Source organism: Bison bison, unplaced genomic scaffold, assembly GCF_000754665.1.
Source record: "Bison bison bison isolate TAMUID 2011002044 unplaced genomic scaffold, Bison_UMD1.0 scf7180017864171, whole genome shotgun sequence".
NCBI lineage: Eukaryota > Metazoa > Chordata > Mammalia > Artiodactyla > Bovidae > Bison > Bison bison.
Window position 1 is genome coordinate 3491221 of NW_011494743.1, and position 19326 is coordinate 3510546.

Below are 19326 nucleotides of genomic sequence, written 5' to 3' on the forward strand. Positions count from 1 at the left end.
CAGACCAGGAGCCAGGATTCAATCCAGTGTGAGTCCTTATGTGGACCTGTCATATCTTTTTAGTGTCCTTTAATCTCTGGTTTTTATGGAACTCTCTTGCTTTTTCGATGATCCAGCGGATGTTGGCAATTTGATCTCAGGTTCCACTGCCTTTTCTAAAACCAGCTTGGACATCTGGAAGTTCACAGTTCATGTATTGCTGTAGCCTGGCTTGGAGAATTTTGAGCATTACTTTACCACTGTGTGAGAGGAGTGCAATTGTGTGGTAGTTTGAGCATTCTTTGGCAGTGCCTTTCTTTGGGGTTGGAATGAAAACTAACCTTTTCCAGTCCTGTTGCCACTGCTCAGTTTTCCAAATTTGCTGGCATATTGAGTATAGCACTTTCACAGCATCATCTTTCAGGATTTGAAATAGCTCAACTGGAATTCCATCACCTCCACTAGCTTTGTTCGTAGTGATGCTTTCTAAGGCCCACTTGACTTCACATTCCAGGATGTCTGGCTCTAGGTGAATGATCACACCATCATGATTATCTGGGTTGTGAAGAATTTTTTTATGCAGTTCTTCTGTGTATTCTTGCCATCTCTTCTTAATATCTTCTGCTTCTGTTAGGTCCATAGCATTTCTGTCCTTTATCGAGCCCATCTTTGCATGAAATGTTCCCTTGGTATCTCTAATTTTCTTGAAGAGATCTCTAGTCTTTCCCATTCTGTTGTTTTCCTCTATTTCTTTGCACTGATGGCTGAAGAAGGCTTTCTTATCTCTCCTTGCTATTCTTTGGAACTCTGCATTCAAATGGGAATATCTTTCCTTTTCTCCTTTGCTTTTTACTTCTCTTCTTTTCACAGCTATTTGTAAGGCCTCCTCAGACAACCATTTTGCTATTTTGCATTTCTTTTCCATGGGGATAGTCCCTTGGACTGCAAGAAGATCCAACCAGTCCATCCGAATGGAGACCAGTCCTGGGTATTCATTTGAAGGACTGAAGCTGAGGCTGAAACTCCAATACTTTGGCCACCTCGTGCAAAGAGTTGACTCATTGGAAAAGACCGTGATGCTGGGAGGGATTGGGAGCAGGAGGAGAAGGGGACAACAGAGGATGAGAAGGCTGGATGGCATCACCGACTCGATGGACATGAGTTTGGGTGAACTCCGGGAGTTGGTGATGGACAGGGAGGCCTGAACTGCTGGGATTCATGGGGTCGCAAAGAGTCAGATGCGACTGAGCGACTGAACTGAACTGAATCTCTGGTTCTTCTTCAGTCTTTCTTCATCTTAATTTTTTAAAAAAGATTATAGACCAGTTACTGTATATTGAATGTCTCTCAACTTACGTGTGCCTGATGCTTTCCGGTGAGTGCACTCAGGCTTGCACTGTTGGAACAAAAGCCACAGAGCACTCCTGTCCTCTGATCATCACCCAGGAGGGAGGGTCACATGGTGTCCACGCGCGCCATGTCGGCGATGGAACTGATCCTAAGATGTTGTCTGAAAGGTATCGCCATGGATAAGTTACCATTTTCCCCTTGTGATTACTAACCTTTCAGGGGAAATTCTTTGAGATTTGGAGGGAAATTCTTTGGGATTATGTACAGTTCCTCAACTCAAAATCAATTCAGTCGCTCAGTCGTGTCCGACTCTTTTCGACCCCATGAATCGCAGCACGCCAGGCCTCCGTGTCCATCACCAACTCCCGGAGTTCACTCAGACTCATGTCCATCGAGTCAGTGATGCCATCCAGCCATCTCATCCTCTGTCATCACCTTCTCCTCCTGCCCCCAATCCCTCCCAGCATCAGAGTCTTTTCCAATGAGTCAACTCTTTGCATGAGGTGGCCAAAGTACTGGAGTTTCAGCTTTAGCATCATTCCTTCCAAAGAAATCCCAGGACGGATCTCCTTCAGAATGGACTGGTTGGATCTCCTTGCAGTCCAAGGGACTCTCAAGAGTCTTCTCCATCACCACAGTTCTATAAAAAGAATGACATAATACCCTTTGCAGCAACCTGGATGGACATAGAGATGGTCATACCTAGTGAAGTAAGCCAGTTAGAGAAAGACAGATATCATATGATAATGCTTATATGTGGGATCTAAAATAAAATGACAGAAATGAACTTAACATTCACAAAACATAGAGAGGCCCACAGATACAGAAATCAAACTTATGCTTATCCAAGGGGAAAGGGAAGGAGGGATCAAGTGAGAGTTTGCCATTAACAGATACACACTACCATATAAAAACTTGATAACCAACAAGGGCCTACTGTATAGGTTGAAGTGTAAGTTGCTCAGTCGTGTTCGACTCTTTGTGACCCCATGGACTCTACAGTCCATGGAATTCTCTAGGCCACAATACTGAAGTGTGTAGCCCTTCTCCAGGAGATCTTCCCAACCCAAGGATTGAACTTAGGTCTCTCACACTGCAGGTGGATTCTTTACCATCTGAACCACCAGGGAAGCCCAAGAATACTAAAGTGGGTGGCCTATCCCTTCTCAAGGGTAACTTCCTGACCCAGTAATCAAACTGGGATCTCCTGCATTGCAGGTGGATTTTTTATCAGCTCAGCTATCAGGGAAGTCCACACTATAGGCTTTATACACACACACACACACACACACACACATATGTATACCACATTTATATATATATATGTTATACATATCTGAATCACTTTGCTCTACACCTCAAACACAACATTGTAAATCAACTATACTTCAATTAAAAGAAAAAAAGAAGAGCCTCATAGATTCTAACTGATGGGTTAAATCCTTACTCACATTTTGCATATTTATTCTGGAATGTTTTAAATAGAGCTTGAACAAGGGAAAGATAAATGATGCTGTAAATCTGCTACTCCTTTTCCTCTCCTCTTCCACACACAGTGTGATCCAGCCCTGCAGTCCTGTCTAGGAGTTAGGGTCATCCAGCAGAAGCTGCCACCCTCTCAAAGGACGGGCACCCCTGCTGCCCCAGTGATGCCCTGAAGTGGAGCTGGAGGAGCACAAGGCATTCTCCCCTTGGAGGCCTGGAGCACGCTATTGTTCTTACTGTGCTGAGAATGCCAATGACTCTAAAGCTGGGGAGAAAAAAGACTCTTAATGAGTTTCAGCATGTTAATGTACTGCAGGTTCCCAATTGTATGAATTTAAGAAGCTTAGCAATTCGGTATCTTCTGAATAATAGCATTTATTTTATACTCCACATACTCCTGGGGAAGTCTGAATAGCATTGCAGCTTCTTTGGTATAATAGCTTTGGTGGGCTAATTGACTTGAACAGCGGAATTGCTCCTTAAAAAAAAAAGCCACACAGTTTTGATTAATGAGCCTAGTAATAAATCATTAATCTTTTTAGCTCATAAATGATAAGTACAGTGTTGTTTCCCCCTGCGATGCATTTCTAGATTCTCCTGCTGATCCAGTGGCCACATTTTAAGAATCTCATCATCAGTTTAATATGTCCACCTCTATGTAATTTAATATAAGGTCTGGTAAGTTTGCACCCATGAGAAATGCAATGGGACAGACTCTAAATAGCAGTAATTGCTGTTTTATGAACATGACTTACATTTAGTTCGTAACTCTCCTTCTACAATGTCCTAAATGCCTTTATTTCTATAATTACTCATAATCAGAGAGAGAATAATGAGTTACAGAGTTTCTACTATGTGTCTGGAACTCCCCTAAATTTTTAGTATATTGTGTCATTGAATTCTCATGATAACTCTCTGAAGTTATTAGTTATTATTTCTATTTTACAGTTCAGGAAATTTGCTGAGAAATGATAACTAGTTACTGTCATAAAACTCATTAATGCCAGAATCACTGTGTCCCTGTCTGTTTATAGGTTATTCCTACGTAACGTTTTCTAAAGGTTTATACGTAAATTTTTTTGTTAAAATTGAAATATATAAATATTACACCCACGTTGAAAATTTTGATTGTCTTAGTGGTTAATATCTCCTAGGGTGTTATATATTTCAGGAATTAATTTTATGTTCGTAATGTAGCTGAAACACCATTTAGAAGTAATTTAGACTGTCTGATCACCATACTGAGGAAAACAGAATTTCATGTTATGGAGAGTAAGACTATAGGAGGCAGATGTCTCCATTCTTGGTTGCACTCATGTGTCCACTAATGGGAAATAGCTTTTCTTATTGAGACTTAGTTGTACACTGTCCGTAAGTCTGAGCTCTCTATGGCAGGCAAGAAACATGCCCATCGTGTCTCTGTTGTCAGGATTTAGCTCAGTGACTGATACAGACTAGACAAATGTTTGATGAGTGAGTGAGTGAACAGTGTGTGTGTGTGTGCGTGTGCGTGTGTGTGTGTGTGTGTGCGCACATGCATGCTCAGTCCTGTCCAACTCTTTGTGACCCCAAGGACTGTAGCCCACCAGGCTCCTCTGTCCGTGGGACTTCAGAATACTGGAGTGGGTTGCTATTTCCTTCTCCAGGGGATCTTCCTGATCCCGGGATTAAACCCAAGTCTCTTATATCTCCCACATTGGCAGGCGGGCTCTTTACCACTGAGCCACCTCGGAAGCCGAACAGTCGATAGGAATGGTATAAAATATAAGAGGATGGTCTGTTTAGTAAAGTGCCTTGAGTCAAGATATGTAAATCCACAAGTGGCTTTGGCTGGCATCTGTACTGTGTCCCTGAGAGCCCCCAGTTCTTCAGGTGTGCTGGCCCGGAGCCCAGGATTCCGTAGAACTGGGGAGAAACAGATTTATGTGTGCCTTTTTTGTCCATCTTCCAGGAAGTCTTGGTGGCATCCTTTTAACTCGTGTTGAGTCACAGTAAGAATAAGACTGATCACTTTCCCAGTGATATATTTCAAGAAAATTACAATTAATTTATGTGCCAAAAAAAGCTGGCATTGGTGATGGAAGTTAATAGGTTTCAGAAGTAAAATGGTTTATCTCCTTTGAACACCTACAACCCTCTGTGTACATCTTGCTTGCTGTTTTTCTACCAAGCTCATGATTTTAATACCAGAAATACACGAAATGAAACAAGCTGGTAGCATCCAGATGACTTCCTTCTCCCTGCAAATAGTGATACATCAGTTGTCATGGTCACACACATGCACAGACTTTCTCCACGGTATTCTTAAGGGTCTCAGGCCACCAGAAGTTCTGCAGTCTTCTCAGGCTGTCTTCAGAAAGACGGACTAAATAAACCTGGGATATGCCATCCTTCACTTAGACTGACAGGATTTACATGTACAGCTGAGTTTGTTTTCTTAAAGAAGGTACTGGTGTAGAACTGAAAGCATCCTCTTTCTCTATTCCATGTGACATGTGCATGGCTTTACAAAACCAGTTTCCTGTGAAATTGACATCAGACAATTTTGGAATACAAGTAGATTCGAGCAAAACAGCTATGTAACAGCAACATTTCACCTATCAAGCTGTCATTTTTTCACTCCCTCTATGTAAAGCATATAGTTTCAAGATGTATCCTCATGTAATAGAGGTTAGAAGAAAACTAGTCAGGTGTGTTTTTCTTAGGAACATGAGAAATTTTTGTTATGCCAGCCTTGAAAACAGAACTACCTTTGGGTCTTTCTCAAACTCAGTAGGATGAAAGGATTTCCATTCATAGAAAGGTAAATTGTGCTTCCACTGAATGCCTGTAGAAATCTACCCAGTGCTGGCTCCTTCACCTCGATCCCTTAGAAGTTATGAACCAGCCTTTAAACACATTGCTTTTTGTTGGAATCTCAGGTCTCTGAGCCAGATAGATCGGGATTTGAATTATCTTTGGATTTAACAGCTGTGTGACCTTAAACAATTGAATGTCTTCTTTTAACCTCAGCTCTGTCATGTAAAATAAGGACATTAACCAGACAGACGGGCTGTTTTAAGGAAGAGAACCATAACGAATTTCAATAACTTTAAAGTCTAGTGTATGGCACAAAGTAAGCTTAAAAATAATATGAATCCCGTGTGTGTGCTGTGCTCAGTTGTGTCCGACTCTTTGTGACCCCCCTGGACAGTAGCCCACCAGGCTCCTCTGTCCATGGGGTTTCCCAGGCAAGAACACTGGAGTGGGGTGCCATCTCCTCTTCCAGGGGATCTTCCTGACCCACGGATCAAACTCACATCTCCTGAGTCTCCTGCATTGGCAGGTGGATTCTTTACCATTAAGCCACCTGGGAAACCCAAAATGAATCCTATAACAACAAATAATTCATGTGACTTGATAATAATATTAATCCTTTGTAGCAATTGTTATCTTAGTATGACTGTGTCCTGTGAATATTTGGGACATACTTACGTTACCAAGTCTAAGCCCATACTGCTTGCTGTATGACAAGCCAATAAATCAAGAGATGAGTTGGTGGGGACAAGGAATCATGACTTTATTGGAAAGCTAGCAGACTGCGAAGATGGTGGACTTGGGTCCCAAAGAACCATCTTACCCAAGTTAGAACTCGGGCTTGTTTTATATTAAGAGGGGAGGGGGGGTGATTGGTTGTTGCAAACTTCTTGGTGCCAGAATCCTTTGCTCTTGCAGCTGTTCTGGTAAATCTGGTCATGAGGTTCTTGTAAACCTCCAACAAACAAATGTTATTCATTGTTCTGTGATTTTTTTATCTTTATGCAAATGAAAAAGTATTATACCCTTAAGGGTCAGAAAATGGGCAATCCTATATATTTCAGGCTATTGGCAATATCCCTTACTTGCAGCAAAAACAATAGAATAAAAAAGTTAAAGTAAAAAGAAATGGACCCAACATTGCATCAGATTTGACCTTTGCTGTTATACTTAGATTAAAAACTTTTGTGTTGTTTCACACAGAAATTCAGATTTAGCAGAGCACCCTATATTTTTTCAGGATGCACTACTCTCAAGGGACACAGTGATTACCACCTGAGTCCTGTCGCACGATTGCAGTAGTCACCATGTGTGGTAGGCGCTGAGGTGTCACTGACACTGAGCCCAGTGGGAATGGTTGCCCTTGAGTGGAATCCTTTATCCTTAACGCCTTTATGCCTCATTCGACGACACATTTGTGTGTGCCCGCAACATGCCTGTGAGCCTCAGCAAGGCTCAGCTGTTCTGGGCAGAAGACACAGAGATGGTTTGCGTGTATTCTGTATGTGTATGTGTTGTAATGATCATTCCAGAAGAAATGAATAGGGTGCTGTAGCAAATGTATGGCCATATTCATACCCGTTCCAGAATTTCAGTCGTTTGAAGAAGAACCGTTGTCACTGTCCACAAATCAAGTGATGACATTCTGTTCTAAAACCCATGGCATCAAAAGCCCCATCGGAGAGGTGAATGAGACTGAGGAAAAGGGGTGTATTTTGTTTGCAATATTGAGTCTGTTTCTCTATAGTTTTGTTTCCTGTTCTCATTCTTGACCGTCAGGACTCTGAGTACAAAACCATACGTATTTGTGATATAACAGTACATTACAATAAAACTATAGAGAGAGCTCAATATTGTAAAATGTTAATTTAGCGTTTTCTCACAGGAGAAACCATCCCATCAGGTGATACTGGGCTGAGTTCAGGAGGTCCTGTGAAGGGAGAAGTCAAGCAGAGCCAGGACCCCGCCTGGCCCAGGACTACACACAGGTAACTCCGACTCAGTCACTGAGACTCAGGGCGCTCACTTAGCCCTTCACAGCTCACCTCACCCCTGCCTTAAAGAGCAACACGTGACCCAGTGTTCAGGTTGTCCTGAGCCTTGGACACGATTTTCCATTCTCTGCTAAGTGTGTTGTCCAGAACTAACCTGTGTCCCCAGTTGAACTTGGGGATAAGAACTCCAATTGCCAATGCTGTGCTTACATGAAATCTGAAATAATGAAATCCTTCTTTGCAACATGTGTTCCTTAGGGAAATTGTTCTTGTTGATTCTTATTTTATGGAAATTGTTCTTATTGGTGCCTCAGGGGGAAAAACTGCTGGATGCTCTGCTCTGACTCCATCAGTATGTAAGAGCAGGGGAAGAGAAATCACCTTCTCACTCTTAGCAGAGGGAGAAGACAATTGAAAATAGAGGGCAGCCGCCTTCATTGGTTAGCAGATAAGACAGAGGATATCTTTACTGGGCACTATTTAAGGGTGAAAGCCTACTTCTTAGTAGTCTTTCTTTACTTTCCCTTTAATGGTCTCTAATACATTAGATGCTTCTAGAGAAAAGGGAAGACTCTGGCTCTCTTTATACCTGGTCCAAGACCATGTTTTTGTGGCCAGGGAACAAGAAGGTCCTATGTGAAGGTCAGAGCTAAGACTGCTCTCATATTTTTATGGCAAAACAGATTTGACAAAATTAACACTTTGTATTAGTTAAGATTCTTTAGAGAAACAGCCAGTAAGGTATGTGTGTGTCTGTGTATGTGTGTGTGAGAAGAGTTGTATTTCATGAAATCTGCCTGATTATGGAGGCTGACGAGTCTCAAGATCTGAGGTCAGCAAGCTGTGCTGGAGACACAGTAATAGCCAGTGTTTCAGTTTTGAGTTCAGAGGCAGGAAAGAAATAGGGTCCCAGCTTGAAGGTGGTCGAACTAAACCTGAGGGAGGATCAGCCTTTTTCAGATCTTCAGCGATTAGAGGAGGCCCACTCACATTAGAGGGGGTTATGTGTTTTATTCAGTAAACAAATTAGTTTAAATGTTAACGTCATTCAGGAAGCACTCTCACAGCTAGATTTAGAACAATGCCTGACCAATTCTCTGAGCATCCTGTGGCTCAGTCCAGGTAGCAGATGAAATGAATCATCAGAGAAGTATATCCAGAATGGCTGGTTTCCTCCAGATCTTGCCGAGAGGAGCTGAACTCCTAGACCATGCATCAAACAGGCTGATGACGTTACTAGAAGGGTAAGAACATTTGTGTGCAAAGTTAGTGTGAAACTAATTCTAAAACCTCTGATACCTTTAAGGGCAGCGTGTTAATTCAAGAGGCTCTGACTCCATGTTTTTGTTTTTGGGGAAAGGGAAAACACTTTGTTTTTATTATTATTAATTTTTTAATTGCTGTAGTATTTAAAATAAGCTCGTCCATTAAAAAGTAATACTATCACAATATTTTAATTATCCTCCAATTAAATAAATTTTAAAGAAAAGCAATTGCACCTATGTTTCCACATTGACTTTTCATTCTACTAGTGAGATCCATTGAATAGCAATATTTATTGGCAATCCCGAGAATTGGCGTACTGTAGAACAAAGGGTACTATCTTGATCTTGATCAACATCAAAAATATCACTTATGATGTCATTTATTCACTTACTTGCCATGTGTGTTTGGTACCCTTCTTAAAATATCAGAATCGATTTTCTCATTTGCAGACTGATGATGGTAACTCTTGCCAATCTACTGCCTAGGAGTGTTAGAAAGGGCCATGTAAAATAAAATAAATGCCCCCAAACACCTTAAATACTGTAAAACTCTGCTCCGTTAAGGAATAATATTATTATCTGTACTCTATATGAACATCCCCTTCGATGTGTTTTAAAAATATTTAAAATCATTTGTTTGCTTTAGAGTTGTTTCAAACATCTTCAGGATATTTCAGGATATTTTGTCACCGCTGCTCAGGACAATTCATCCTGAGACAACTTTGTCCACTTAACAGTTTAAAGTGACTATTAATTGATTGCACATAATGTTGTGCTTAAAGAAAAAAAAAAAGTTTGATAGTATATAAAGTAGGCAAAGACTGGTAACTTAGTGTAAAATATTATCATGGAAAAAATAGAAACATAGTCCCCTAAATCAGTGTTATAATTTGATCTACCAAATAGTACTTGTTCAAAATGAAATACATACAGAAATAGAGAGTAAGCATTTAAAACTTTTTATAACAATTTCACATTAGCATGACATTTAATCCAAATGTAATTTTGATCTGTTGAACATGGCAATAAAAATTGCAACTTGCATTTTGTGTCTTTTAATTTTGTTCTATTAGCTTTGGCAAATATAAATATTTTACAAATATCAGTTTGTGACAGATTGGAAATTAAAACGGTTCCCACCACAGGTGGCTTGAGAAACTTTGCTCTAAAATCTCTGATGCCAATAACTACTTCCTGAATATTTAAATATAATTTCAACAAGCATCAATGTTATCAGATTGAGTGTTGAAATCTTGTTCAAAAGTTGCTACCTTTTCTAGAATCATGTATATATAATAGCTGTGTTACGCATCCAGCAAACACAGACCCAGACGTGATATTTGATCCTAATATGAGCAATAATGTTGTCCTCTATTTGTCTTCATTTACTAAGCTTCCTCAAAATGTTCTGAAGTTGTTCCTAACTACATTAAAAAAGTGAATGAACACCAATAAATCTAACACCAAAAATCCATGGAGAGTGAAGTCATGAAATGAATATTTACATATCCTTACATAAAATGGCAAGGTCTCTGCTCCCATTAACAATGGGAGTTCTAACTTTTTCACGATCTTTTGACGAAGCTAAATAATAAATCAAGAAGTCCCTATGCCGATGAAAAGATACAGACAGACCCAATGGAGGAGTTATATGCTGACACAGTCAATTACATGTAATAGATGTGTGAATTATCGTCATGTACTTTTTCAGATTAAATGCTGCAGAGGGGTCATTCAGTGATGGTATGTGAGATGCCAAATAAGGCCAGGAACCCCCTTTTCTTGGCTTAACTTTGTGTCTAAGCTAAGTAATGAATAAGCAGCAGTGAATAAAATAAGATATGCAGAGATATTCTTTTCTGTACTAATATTTCTTTGAACTACACACTCTGTCTACTGTTCTCTGGAGTTTATGATGAAAGGCAGTATGAAGCGTTGGGAAGAACATTAGACCAGGCATGAAGGGACATGGGTTCTATTTCCAGCCTGTTACTAATTAGCTGGGTGGCCTCGAGTAAATCATAAGCACTACTCCAGTCTCTATCTTTCCCCCATCTGTTAAATGATCTGACCGGATGAGGTGCCCCTTCAGCTCCATTCTGGAGCTAAATGATCATGAAAAGTTAAAAACAAATTGGTAAAAGATTCTAGAGTGTAGGTATCATATGAGTTATTGTTTTTTGCGAATTTAAAAGGCATATTCCTTCAGGTTCACAGTGACAAAGAGCCTTTCAAAAGAAACGGTCTGTTTACATAAATCTGATACATAAATAAAAATTTAAAATATAGATGTATATATTATTTTAAAGTTCATTCTATACAGAAATTAATTTCTCTTGTCAAGTCAACAATTATGTTGAAGACTTGTATTTCAAAAGAGAGAATGAGTTAATGAATAACACTGCCCAACACTATAGTCTTTCTGTGAACACAAATCAAGGAATGACACTCTCCAATTCTGTTTTGTCTCTGTGAATACAGATTAGGAGTTGGCCTTGCTCTTTGAATTTGGATTCAGAAAGTAGCTTCCTGGGCAGTCTCTCGTGTATAAGCTCTGTTTATTGCACTCCGTTTTGAGAAGGTGCAAGTAAATAAATCAGGATACACTGGTCTAATGCTACTTGAAAAATGAAAAGATTGTACAGAATGCTGGCATAGGGGGATTGTTTGCTTATGGTGGTTTATCCTCATTTAGGACAAAGGGGTGCAGAACATTGGGCAAATTCCCACCCGTTCCTGGGACTGCCGTATGCTGCAGTCTGCTCTCTGGGCTAAAGCAGAAACTCCCACTGGGACTTGAGTTGACCTGGAAGTGTAAGCTCCAAAAATCACACTATAAGAAAGTTATTCTTTTCTCAACTCTGATTCTTCCCAGGAAAAAGACTCTGTCTGATCCTAGTGTGGTCAATACCTCTCTTAATTACATATCTCTTCTGTAACTAAGAGAGAATCAGCCACCAAGGTCAAAATCTTCTGCGAAGAAGCAATATCTAATATAATTTAATAACATTAATTTGTTACCAGTTTTGATAGTAACCTACTTATGCGAAGTGATCCTGGCCTTTTAGCTACGCAAGCAACATAATGTTGTCTTTTTAAATGGGTTTACTTAAGCCCAAAGGTATTCTGATGTAAAGAAAAGTTTTAAGAAAATAAAATCAGTACATGGCTGGCACATTTTCTAAGATTTTATGCAAATGATTACAGCGTGGATAACACTGGACTGGACTAGTGGAAAAGGCACTGAGATGGAAGATAGAAAACCTGACTAAATTTACTTTGAACCCTGTCGCTAATTATCAAATTGTCTTCAAGTAAGATGAAGAAAAGTTCGTGCCTCCATTTCCTTATTATCCAGTAACTATGATGCTATTTGCTTACCTGCCTTTGGAAAGATGATATGAAGATTAAGATCAAAGGATGGGCAGTATAATAATATAAAGATGGAAGTTGTATGTAAATAGGCTTGTTATTATGTATCTGAAATACCACTTTTTTTTTTAATCACCCCCATTAAGGGGTGAGGATCATGTCACTTAAGAAAAAATAATATCTCTGCTTTCTCTCTAGGATCATACCATTAATTAGTGATGTGTGTGTGAGAGAGTGAGAGAAACTGACCACAGTTATATAGTTTCTCCATTTAAACTATATTGCCAAATGCTAAAGTTGTGTTGTATTTTTTGATTGATTGCATATTTATTTGCAGAGATTTCCCTGGTGATCAAAAAGCTTGAAAACTAAACTGTGTTTCAAAAAGAACCTAATAATAGATCTTATTCATCTCAAAGCCTAATACAAATATTATGACCTCCATGAATATTTAGAACTGCTAAATATAATGGAGTTTAGTTTCATGCCAAAATTGTTTCTTGACCTGTAATAGTAATTGGAATCTTGTTCATTGTGCTTAAAACCTCAAATATCTACAGAAGATATCATCTCTTCACAAAAGATATTTTTACTGTTATATCATCTCATTTGCTACAGACTTCAGAACTGCTTTTCCCAATGTGATTGTGTTTCTTGTTGTTTTAGTTAAAATATAATAGTTCATTAAGTATCTGAAGTATCTGAATAGTTCATTTAAGTATCTGTTTTGATATTAACTAATCACATCAGGTTTTTGGCTGTGCATTCCCTTGTAGCTCAGTCAGTAAAGAATCTGCCTGCAGTGCAGGAGACCTGGGTTCTATCCCTGGGTTGGGAAGATCCCTTGGAGAAGGAAATGGCAACCCACTCCAGTATCCTTGCCTGGAAAATCTCATGGACACAGGAGCCTGGTGGGCTGCAGCCCATGGGGTCGCAAAGAGTCGAGTACGACTGAGCAACTAACACTTAATCACATCAGGTTTTTAGGTGTGCATTATTTTGAGACATATAACTAAGTTCCAACATATAAATTCAGTCTGTGAAATAGCAAATGTTCGTGTACTTGGAAATAATGCTGGCAGGTTGTTGGATTTCCCATCCTATTAAAAAAGCTTATTTAAGCACTAGTACTGCATCATAGTCTCATTCACGTGTAAATATTTGGTTGTGTTCTGTGGCAGTGAGCAATCATCAGAAATCACCTGAAGGGCTTGTCAAAACACAGGTCATATGGCCCACCCTCAAGTGTCTGATCCGGGGGTGGGTCCTGAGAATTTACATTACTGGCAAGTTCCCAACTGATGCTGAGGCTGATGATAAATGATGTTCTAGGACCATACTACTTTTCCCCCCATTGATTCAGTGGAAAGCAATATAGTAAGACAGGAAAACCCGCGAACTTGGGGGATATCTCCCAGGTTTCAGTCCTGGATTTGACGTTTACGAGCTACGTAACTTAGACAAGCCATGGCTCAATTTTGTCCTCTTTAAAATACTAACAATTATATATACTGGGAATATTGAATGAAATAGTCTATATCAAGGGTTTAAAACAATGCTTAGTGTGTGGTGAAGGGCTTCCCAGGGAGCACTAGAGGTAAAGAACCCACTTGCCAATGAAGGAGATGTAAGAGATGTGGGTTGGATCCCTGGGTCGGGAAGATCCCCTGGAGGAGGGCATGGCAACCCACTCCAGTATTCTTGCCTGGAGAATCCCACAGAGGAGCTTGGCAGGCTACAGTGTATAGTGTCGCAAAGAGTTGGACACGACTGAGGTTACTTAGCACGCGCATGCACGCATGACTGTGAACACTCTCTAAATGCAACATTAGTAACTAGTGGTGAAGGCAATTAGAGTGGTTATAGAACCACCAGCTAATGGTCATAGAACATACGTGTTTACTTTTGTCCAACCACAATAAAAGTTCATTAGTCTTTTCTAAGGAAGGCTGGACAGAAAGCATGGTTGCCACAGATGACATTGTTTCTATTAGAAGCATTCCAGCCCATAGGAATTCAGTGAAAAGAAACACTGCCCTCACTGAAAGAACTTGAGCAGAATGTTGGAGACTGGACTCTAGATGGCAATGTAAGGGAAATGTATCCACAGTGTTTCTCAATATTCAGAACTTACCGCGTGTGTTTCTTTTTTCCCTTAGCAACAAGAGCAAGACCCAACAAACCTTTACATCTCAAATCTCCCCATTTCTATGGACGAGCAGGAACTTGAGAATATGCTGAAACCCTTTGGACATGTCATTTCCACAAGGATACTAAGAGATGCTAATGGAGTCAGCAGAGGCGTTGGCTTTGCCAGGTAAAACCCCTGCTCTTTCCTGAGTATTCACTTTTAATTCCATCCCTTTCTAGCATTAGAATAGTGCTGGAATGTAGAATATTCAAAGAAAAGCAGATTATCAAACTGACTCTGTATCTTTGCTTTGAGTTAGAGAATTCCAGTATAACTGTAAATATGTTGTTCTTGCTAAAATACGTACACAGAATGTTTCTATCTGTCACATGTCATAATGAAATGCCTGACACTTTCCCAGTCCTCTCTATGCTTATAGATCAACAAAACCAGATGCTGTCAGTCTCACTAAGGGCCATAAATGCTCAGAACCCCAAAGTCAAAGACCCCATGGGCTGAACAAAGCATCCACATGATTTAGCATTGATTTCCAAAGAGCTAGACGGTAGAATTTCTCAGCCAGGGGAAGAGAGAAGATTCAGAGAAACAGGAATTGTTGGGAAGTCCCAAGGAACTCAGAAATCTAAGAGGAGGTGAAGAGGGCATTTGCATTTAAGAGGCCCTTGCCGCGAGCTTTTGATGTTTTAATCAAAACAAAAAAGAACAAATTGCACTTTTCTCATTGTTGGAAAAAGACGAGTAGTTTTCTTTTTAACTTTTAAGGGAATGTTTACCAAAGGGGATCTCAGCCAGAAATGGAGTTAAAATGGTTGTACCTGCTGTGCTTTCATGAAAAAACAAAGTTAAGGAAACTGCAGAGAAAAAGAAACTGCTCAATGGCACAGAAGGAAAGGAAAAGCTGTGTCTCCACAGCTGGGTGTGTTTATGTGTCTTCAGCGGACTCAACGTGAATGAATGGATGGATGTTACATACCATCTGGAAGCCAGCCCCTTACAGACAGGCACGTCTGCCTGTGGGGAACCCTGGCATCTCTTGGAAAAATCATCCCAAACCAAGTTCTGTGAACACACTTGGAAAGATAAGAAAACACAATTGTTAACTAATCTCTACCTTGACTTCCTGGAGGTCATGGACCAAGTCTTAATGTCTACACACTGTTCTACACGTACTAGCCTGGGAGACCTCTACCAGATGCATGTCTTATGATTTGAAGAGAAGTCAGCAGAACGAAGAACATCTCCCAGACTTGAATATATTCATGAGGCTTTCAAGTTTTCAGAACATTATTAACTGTTGATTTTAATGGTCAAGGCAGAGCTAATCGGACCGCCTGGGTCTCTGAAATTTGCCAATGTAATCATTCTTGGAGACGGTACTAGCTGCTCTTGGAGGCCTGGCATTGCAGGATTCACTGAATGCCTGCTATGCTCCACTTCACACAGCGTATCCCTGTCCCCCTCAAACCTCTCTCTAACAAATCAGTGTGTGCTCCTGCTGAGAAAGAAACGTTTCAAATTCATCAAGTGAACACCTTTTCCAAGAAGATCTATGTCTTTTTAAAATTTTTTTAAGCAAAAGATTTTTGGTACAAAGTATGAATATATGTTTGGAGAAGGCAATGGCACCCCACTCCAGCACTCTTGCCTAGAAAATCCCATGGATGGAGGAGCCTGGTGGGCTACAGTCCATGGGGTCGCAAAGAGTCGGTCACAACTGAGCGACTTCGCTTTCACTTTTCACTCTCATGCATTGGAGAAGGAAATGGCAACCCACTCCAGTGTTCTTGCCTGGAGAATCCCAGGGACGGGGGAGCCTGGTGGGCTGCCATCTCTGGGGTCACACAGAGTTGGACACGACTGAAGCGACTTAGCAGCAGCAGCATGAATATTTTAGTTTGTTCAGACAGTCATAGCAGAATTCAACAGACTAGGTGGCTTTAAACAACAGACACATATTTTCTCTCAATTCTAGAGGCTAGAAGTTCAAGATCAAGGTGGCAGTAGGGGTTGGTTTCCTCTCTGCGTTTTGTATTAATAGATGGTCTTCTTTTCCTGTATCTTCACATAATCTGCCCTTTGTGTGTGTTCTTAGTCTCTTCTTAGTGTCTTCCCATCAGTCAGATTGAACTAGGATCCACCCATTATATACACACAATTCATAATCCAGTCTCCTGGAATAAACCATAATGGAAAAGAACATTTAAAAAAGAATGTATATATGTGTAAAACTGAGTCACTTTGCTGTGTAGCAGAGATTAATATAACAATGTAAGCCAACTACAAGTAAAAAATAAATGAACTTAATACAAAAATGTTTATCTATATATACACACACACATCTTTATTCATCTATTGTTGATGGACACATAGTCCTTTATATGCCTTGGTCATCATAAAAACACTACTATGAACATGTGGGCGCATGTATCTTTTTGAAATAATGTTTTTGCTTTCTTCTGATGTATATATATGAATGGGATTGCTGGATCACATGGTATTTCTGTTTGTAGGTTTTGAGGAATTTTCATTCTGTTTTTCCGTGTGTGTACCAACTGACACGCCCACAGTAGTGCACAGAGTTCCCTTTGCTCCACATCTTGCCAACATTTGCTATTTGTGTCCTTTGATGATAGCCATCCTCACAGATGTGAGGTAATGTCACATTGAGGTTTTGATTTCCAATTCTCTGCTGATTTCTGGTATGGAGCATCTTTTCATTTGTTTATTGCCCATCTCTACATCTTTTTGTGAAAAATGTCTATCCAGGACTTGTGTCCATTTTAAAATCTAGTAGTTCAGTTTTTAGATATTGAGGTTTTTTTTAATATTGAATTTGTATGTTTTGGATATTAAGCTCTTATCAGCCATATCAGTTGCAAATATTTTCTTCCATACAGAAGGTTGTCTTTTTGTCAATGGTTTCCTTTCCTGTGTAAATCTTTTAAGTTTAATTCGGCCCCATTTTTTTATTTTGCTATTATTTCCTTTGTCTTAGAATTATCCAAAAAAAAAAAATGCTGTGATTTACATCAAAGAGTATTCTGTGTTTTCTTCTAGGACTTTTCATGGTTTCTGGCCTTAAATTTAGGGCTCTAATACATTTTGTATATGGTGTGAGAAAATTTTCTAATTTCATTTTTTCTTACATGCAGCTGTTCGGGTTTCCCAGCACAACTGTAGGTGAACTGACCATTAGTGTGTGAATTTACCTCTGGGCTCTATTCTGCCCCACTGATCTATGTATCTGTTTTTATGCCAGTACCTCACTGTTTTGATTTCTGTAGTTCTGTACTATAGCCTGAAGTCAGGGAACATGATACCTTCCAGCTCTATTCTTCATTCTCAAGATTGTTTTGGCTATTTGGGGTCTTTTATGCATCCATAAAAAATTTAAAATTATCTGTCCTATTTCTGTGAAAATTGTTATTGATATTTTGATAGGGATTGCATTGAATCTGTAGATTGCCTTAGGATGCAGAGTGATTTTAACAGTATTAATTGTCTCCCAAGCTCTTTGATAATCTTTGCAAACATTACCTTGAACTGTTTCTCAGGTAGATATCCACTTAATTTTTCTTCTGGGTTTCATCTTGTTCCTTCAGTTGGAATATGTTCCTTTGTTGCCTGATTTTTCTTAAATTGCTATTTTAATTCTGTGTATCTGGTGGGTTGGTTGTGTTTCCCAGCCTTGCAGGAGACATCCTGTGGGTGGTCTGGTAGTCACGGCTGGACCCAGTCCAGGTGGTCGTCAGGACCTGCTCTTTAGAGAGGCTGCTGGATGGCAGGGATGGGTCATGAGGTGGCCAGTGGCAGAACCCAATGGGGCCCTGGGGCTAGCGCTGGCTCCCTGATGGGTGAAGGCAGGGTCCAGGGATCCCAGGACTGGTGCCTGCCTACCAGTGAGTGAAAGAAAGTTAAAGTGTTAGTCATTCAGTGCGTCTGACTTTTTGTGATCCCATGGACTGTAGCCCACCAGCCTCCTCTGTCCATGGGATTCTCCAGGCAAGAATACTGGAGTGGGTTGCCATTTCCTCTTCCAGGGGATCTTCCTGATCCAGGGATTGAACCCACATCTGTCTTGTATGTCTTCTACATTGGCAGCCAAGTTCTTTACCACTCTTACCACCCGGGAAGCAGCAAGTGAAGCCAGGTCCGATGGCCATGCCATCTCACCGGTGGGCAGAGCCGTGTCCTGGGGTCTGGCCGTAGGGCCCAGGTGTGGTTTCTGAGAGAGCTTGCTGTGGGGTGTGGAGGGTCCTGAAGCCTGTGTTGGCCTGCTGGTCTGTGGGCCTGGACTGGCGCTGACCTGCTAATGGGTGGGTGAGTCCTGCCATAGAAGGCAGCAGGGCTTTGTCGGTTGTCCTGGGACTGATGCCTGCCCTCTGATATGCCAGGCTGGATAGCAGAGTCCCTGGCTGCTGGTTCTTAGGGATTCCAGATCTAGTCCCTGTGTGTTAGTGTGAAGCACTGGGCCCCAGGATCTCTTTTAGACAGGGCTATGTCCAGGTGTGGCTGTGGGCTCAGAGGTTCTTGCAGCGCCTGTTTGCTGGTGGATGGGGCTGTGTCCCATCCCAGTTAGTCGGGCTCCCAGTACTGCTGCCAACAGGCTGGTGAGTTGGGAGAGAGCTGAGTCCCGAGGCTAATATACTAGAGGGAGGCTTCCACTACGGCACATTCCAGCACCAGTGTTATTAAGGCACAAAGAGCTCCCGGCTTCTGTATCCACAGGGGGCGGCGCAGTTGCCTCCTGTCTCTCCAGGGGATGCTCCAAGATCAGGGGTTGGGTCTGACTGAGGCTCCTTTCAAATGACTGCTTCAGCCCTGGTTCCTGGTGTGTGTGAAATTGTGTGTGCTCCCTTTAAGAGTGGAGTCTCTATTTCCTGCAGCCCTCTGTATGTTCTAAAAGCAAGCCCCACTGGCCTTCAAACCCAGA

The 19326-nt window shown here is 40.8% G+C and overlaps 1 protein-coding gene across 1 annotated transcript in view; it reads left to right on the top strand.

The window, feature by feature from the left end:
* The window catches only part of LOC104990119 (RNA-binding motif, single-stranded-interacting protein 3), a 682427-nt gene that overhangs the window by 489181 nt on the left and 173920 nt on the right, over window positions 1–19326 (top strand). The window contains exon 5 of the mRNA XM_010842053.1: window positions 14401–14558. Within this exon, the coding sequence (XP_010840355.1) occupies window positions 14401–14558 (158 nt within the window). The remainder of the gene's footprint in view (window positions 1–14400; window positions 14559–19326) is intronic.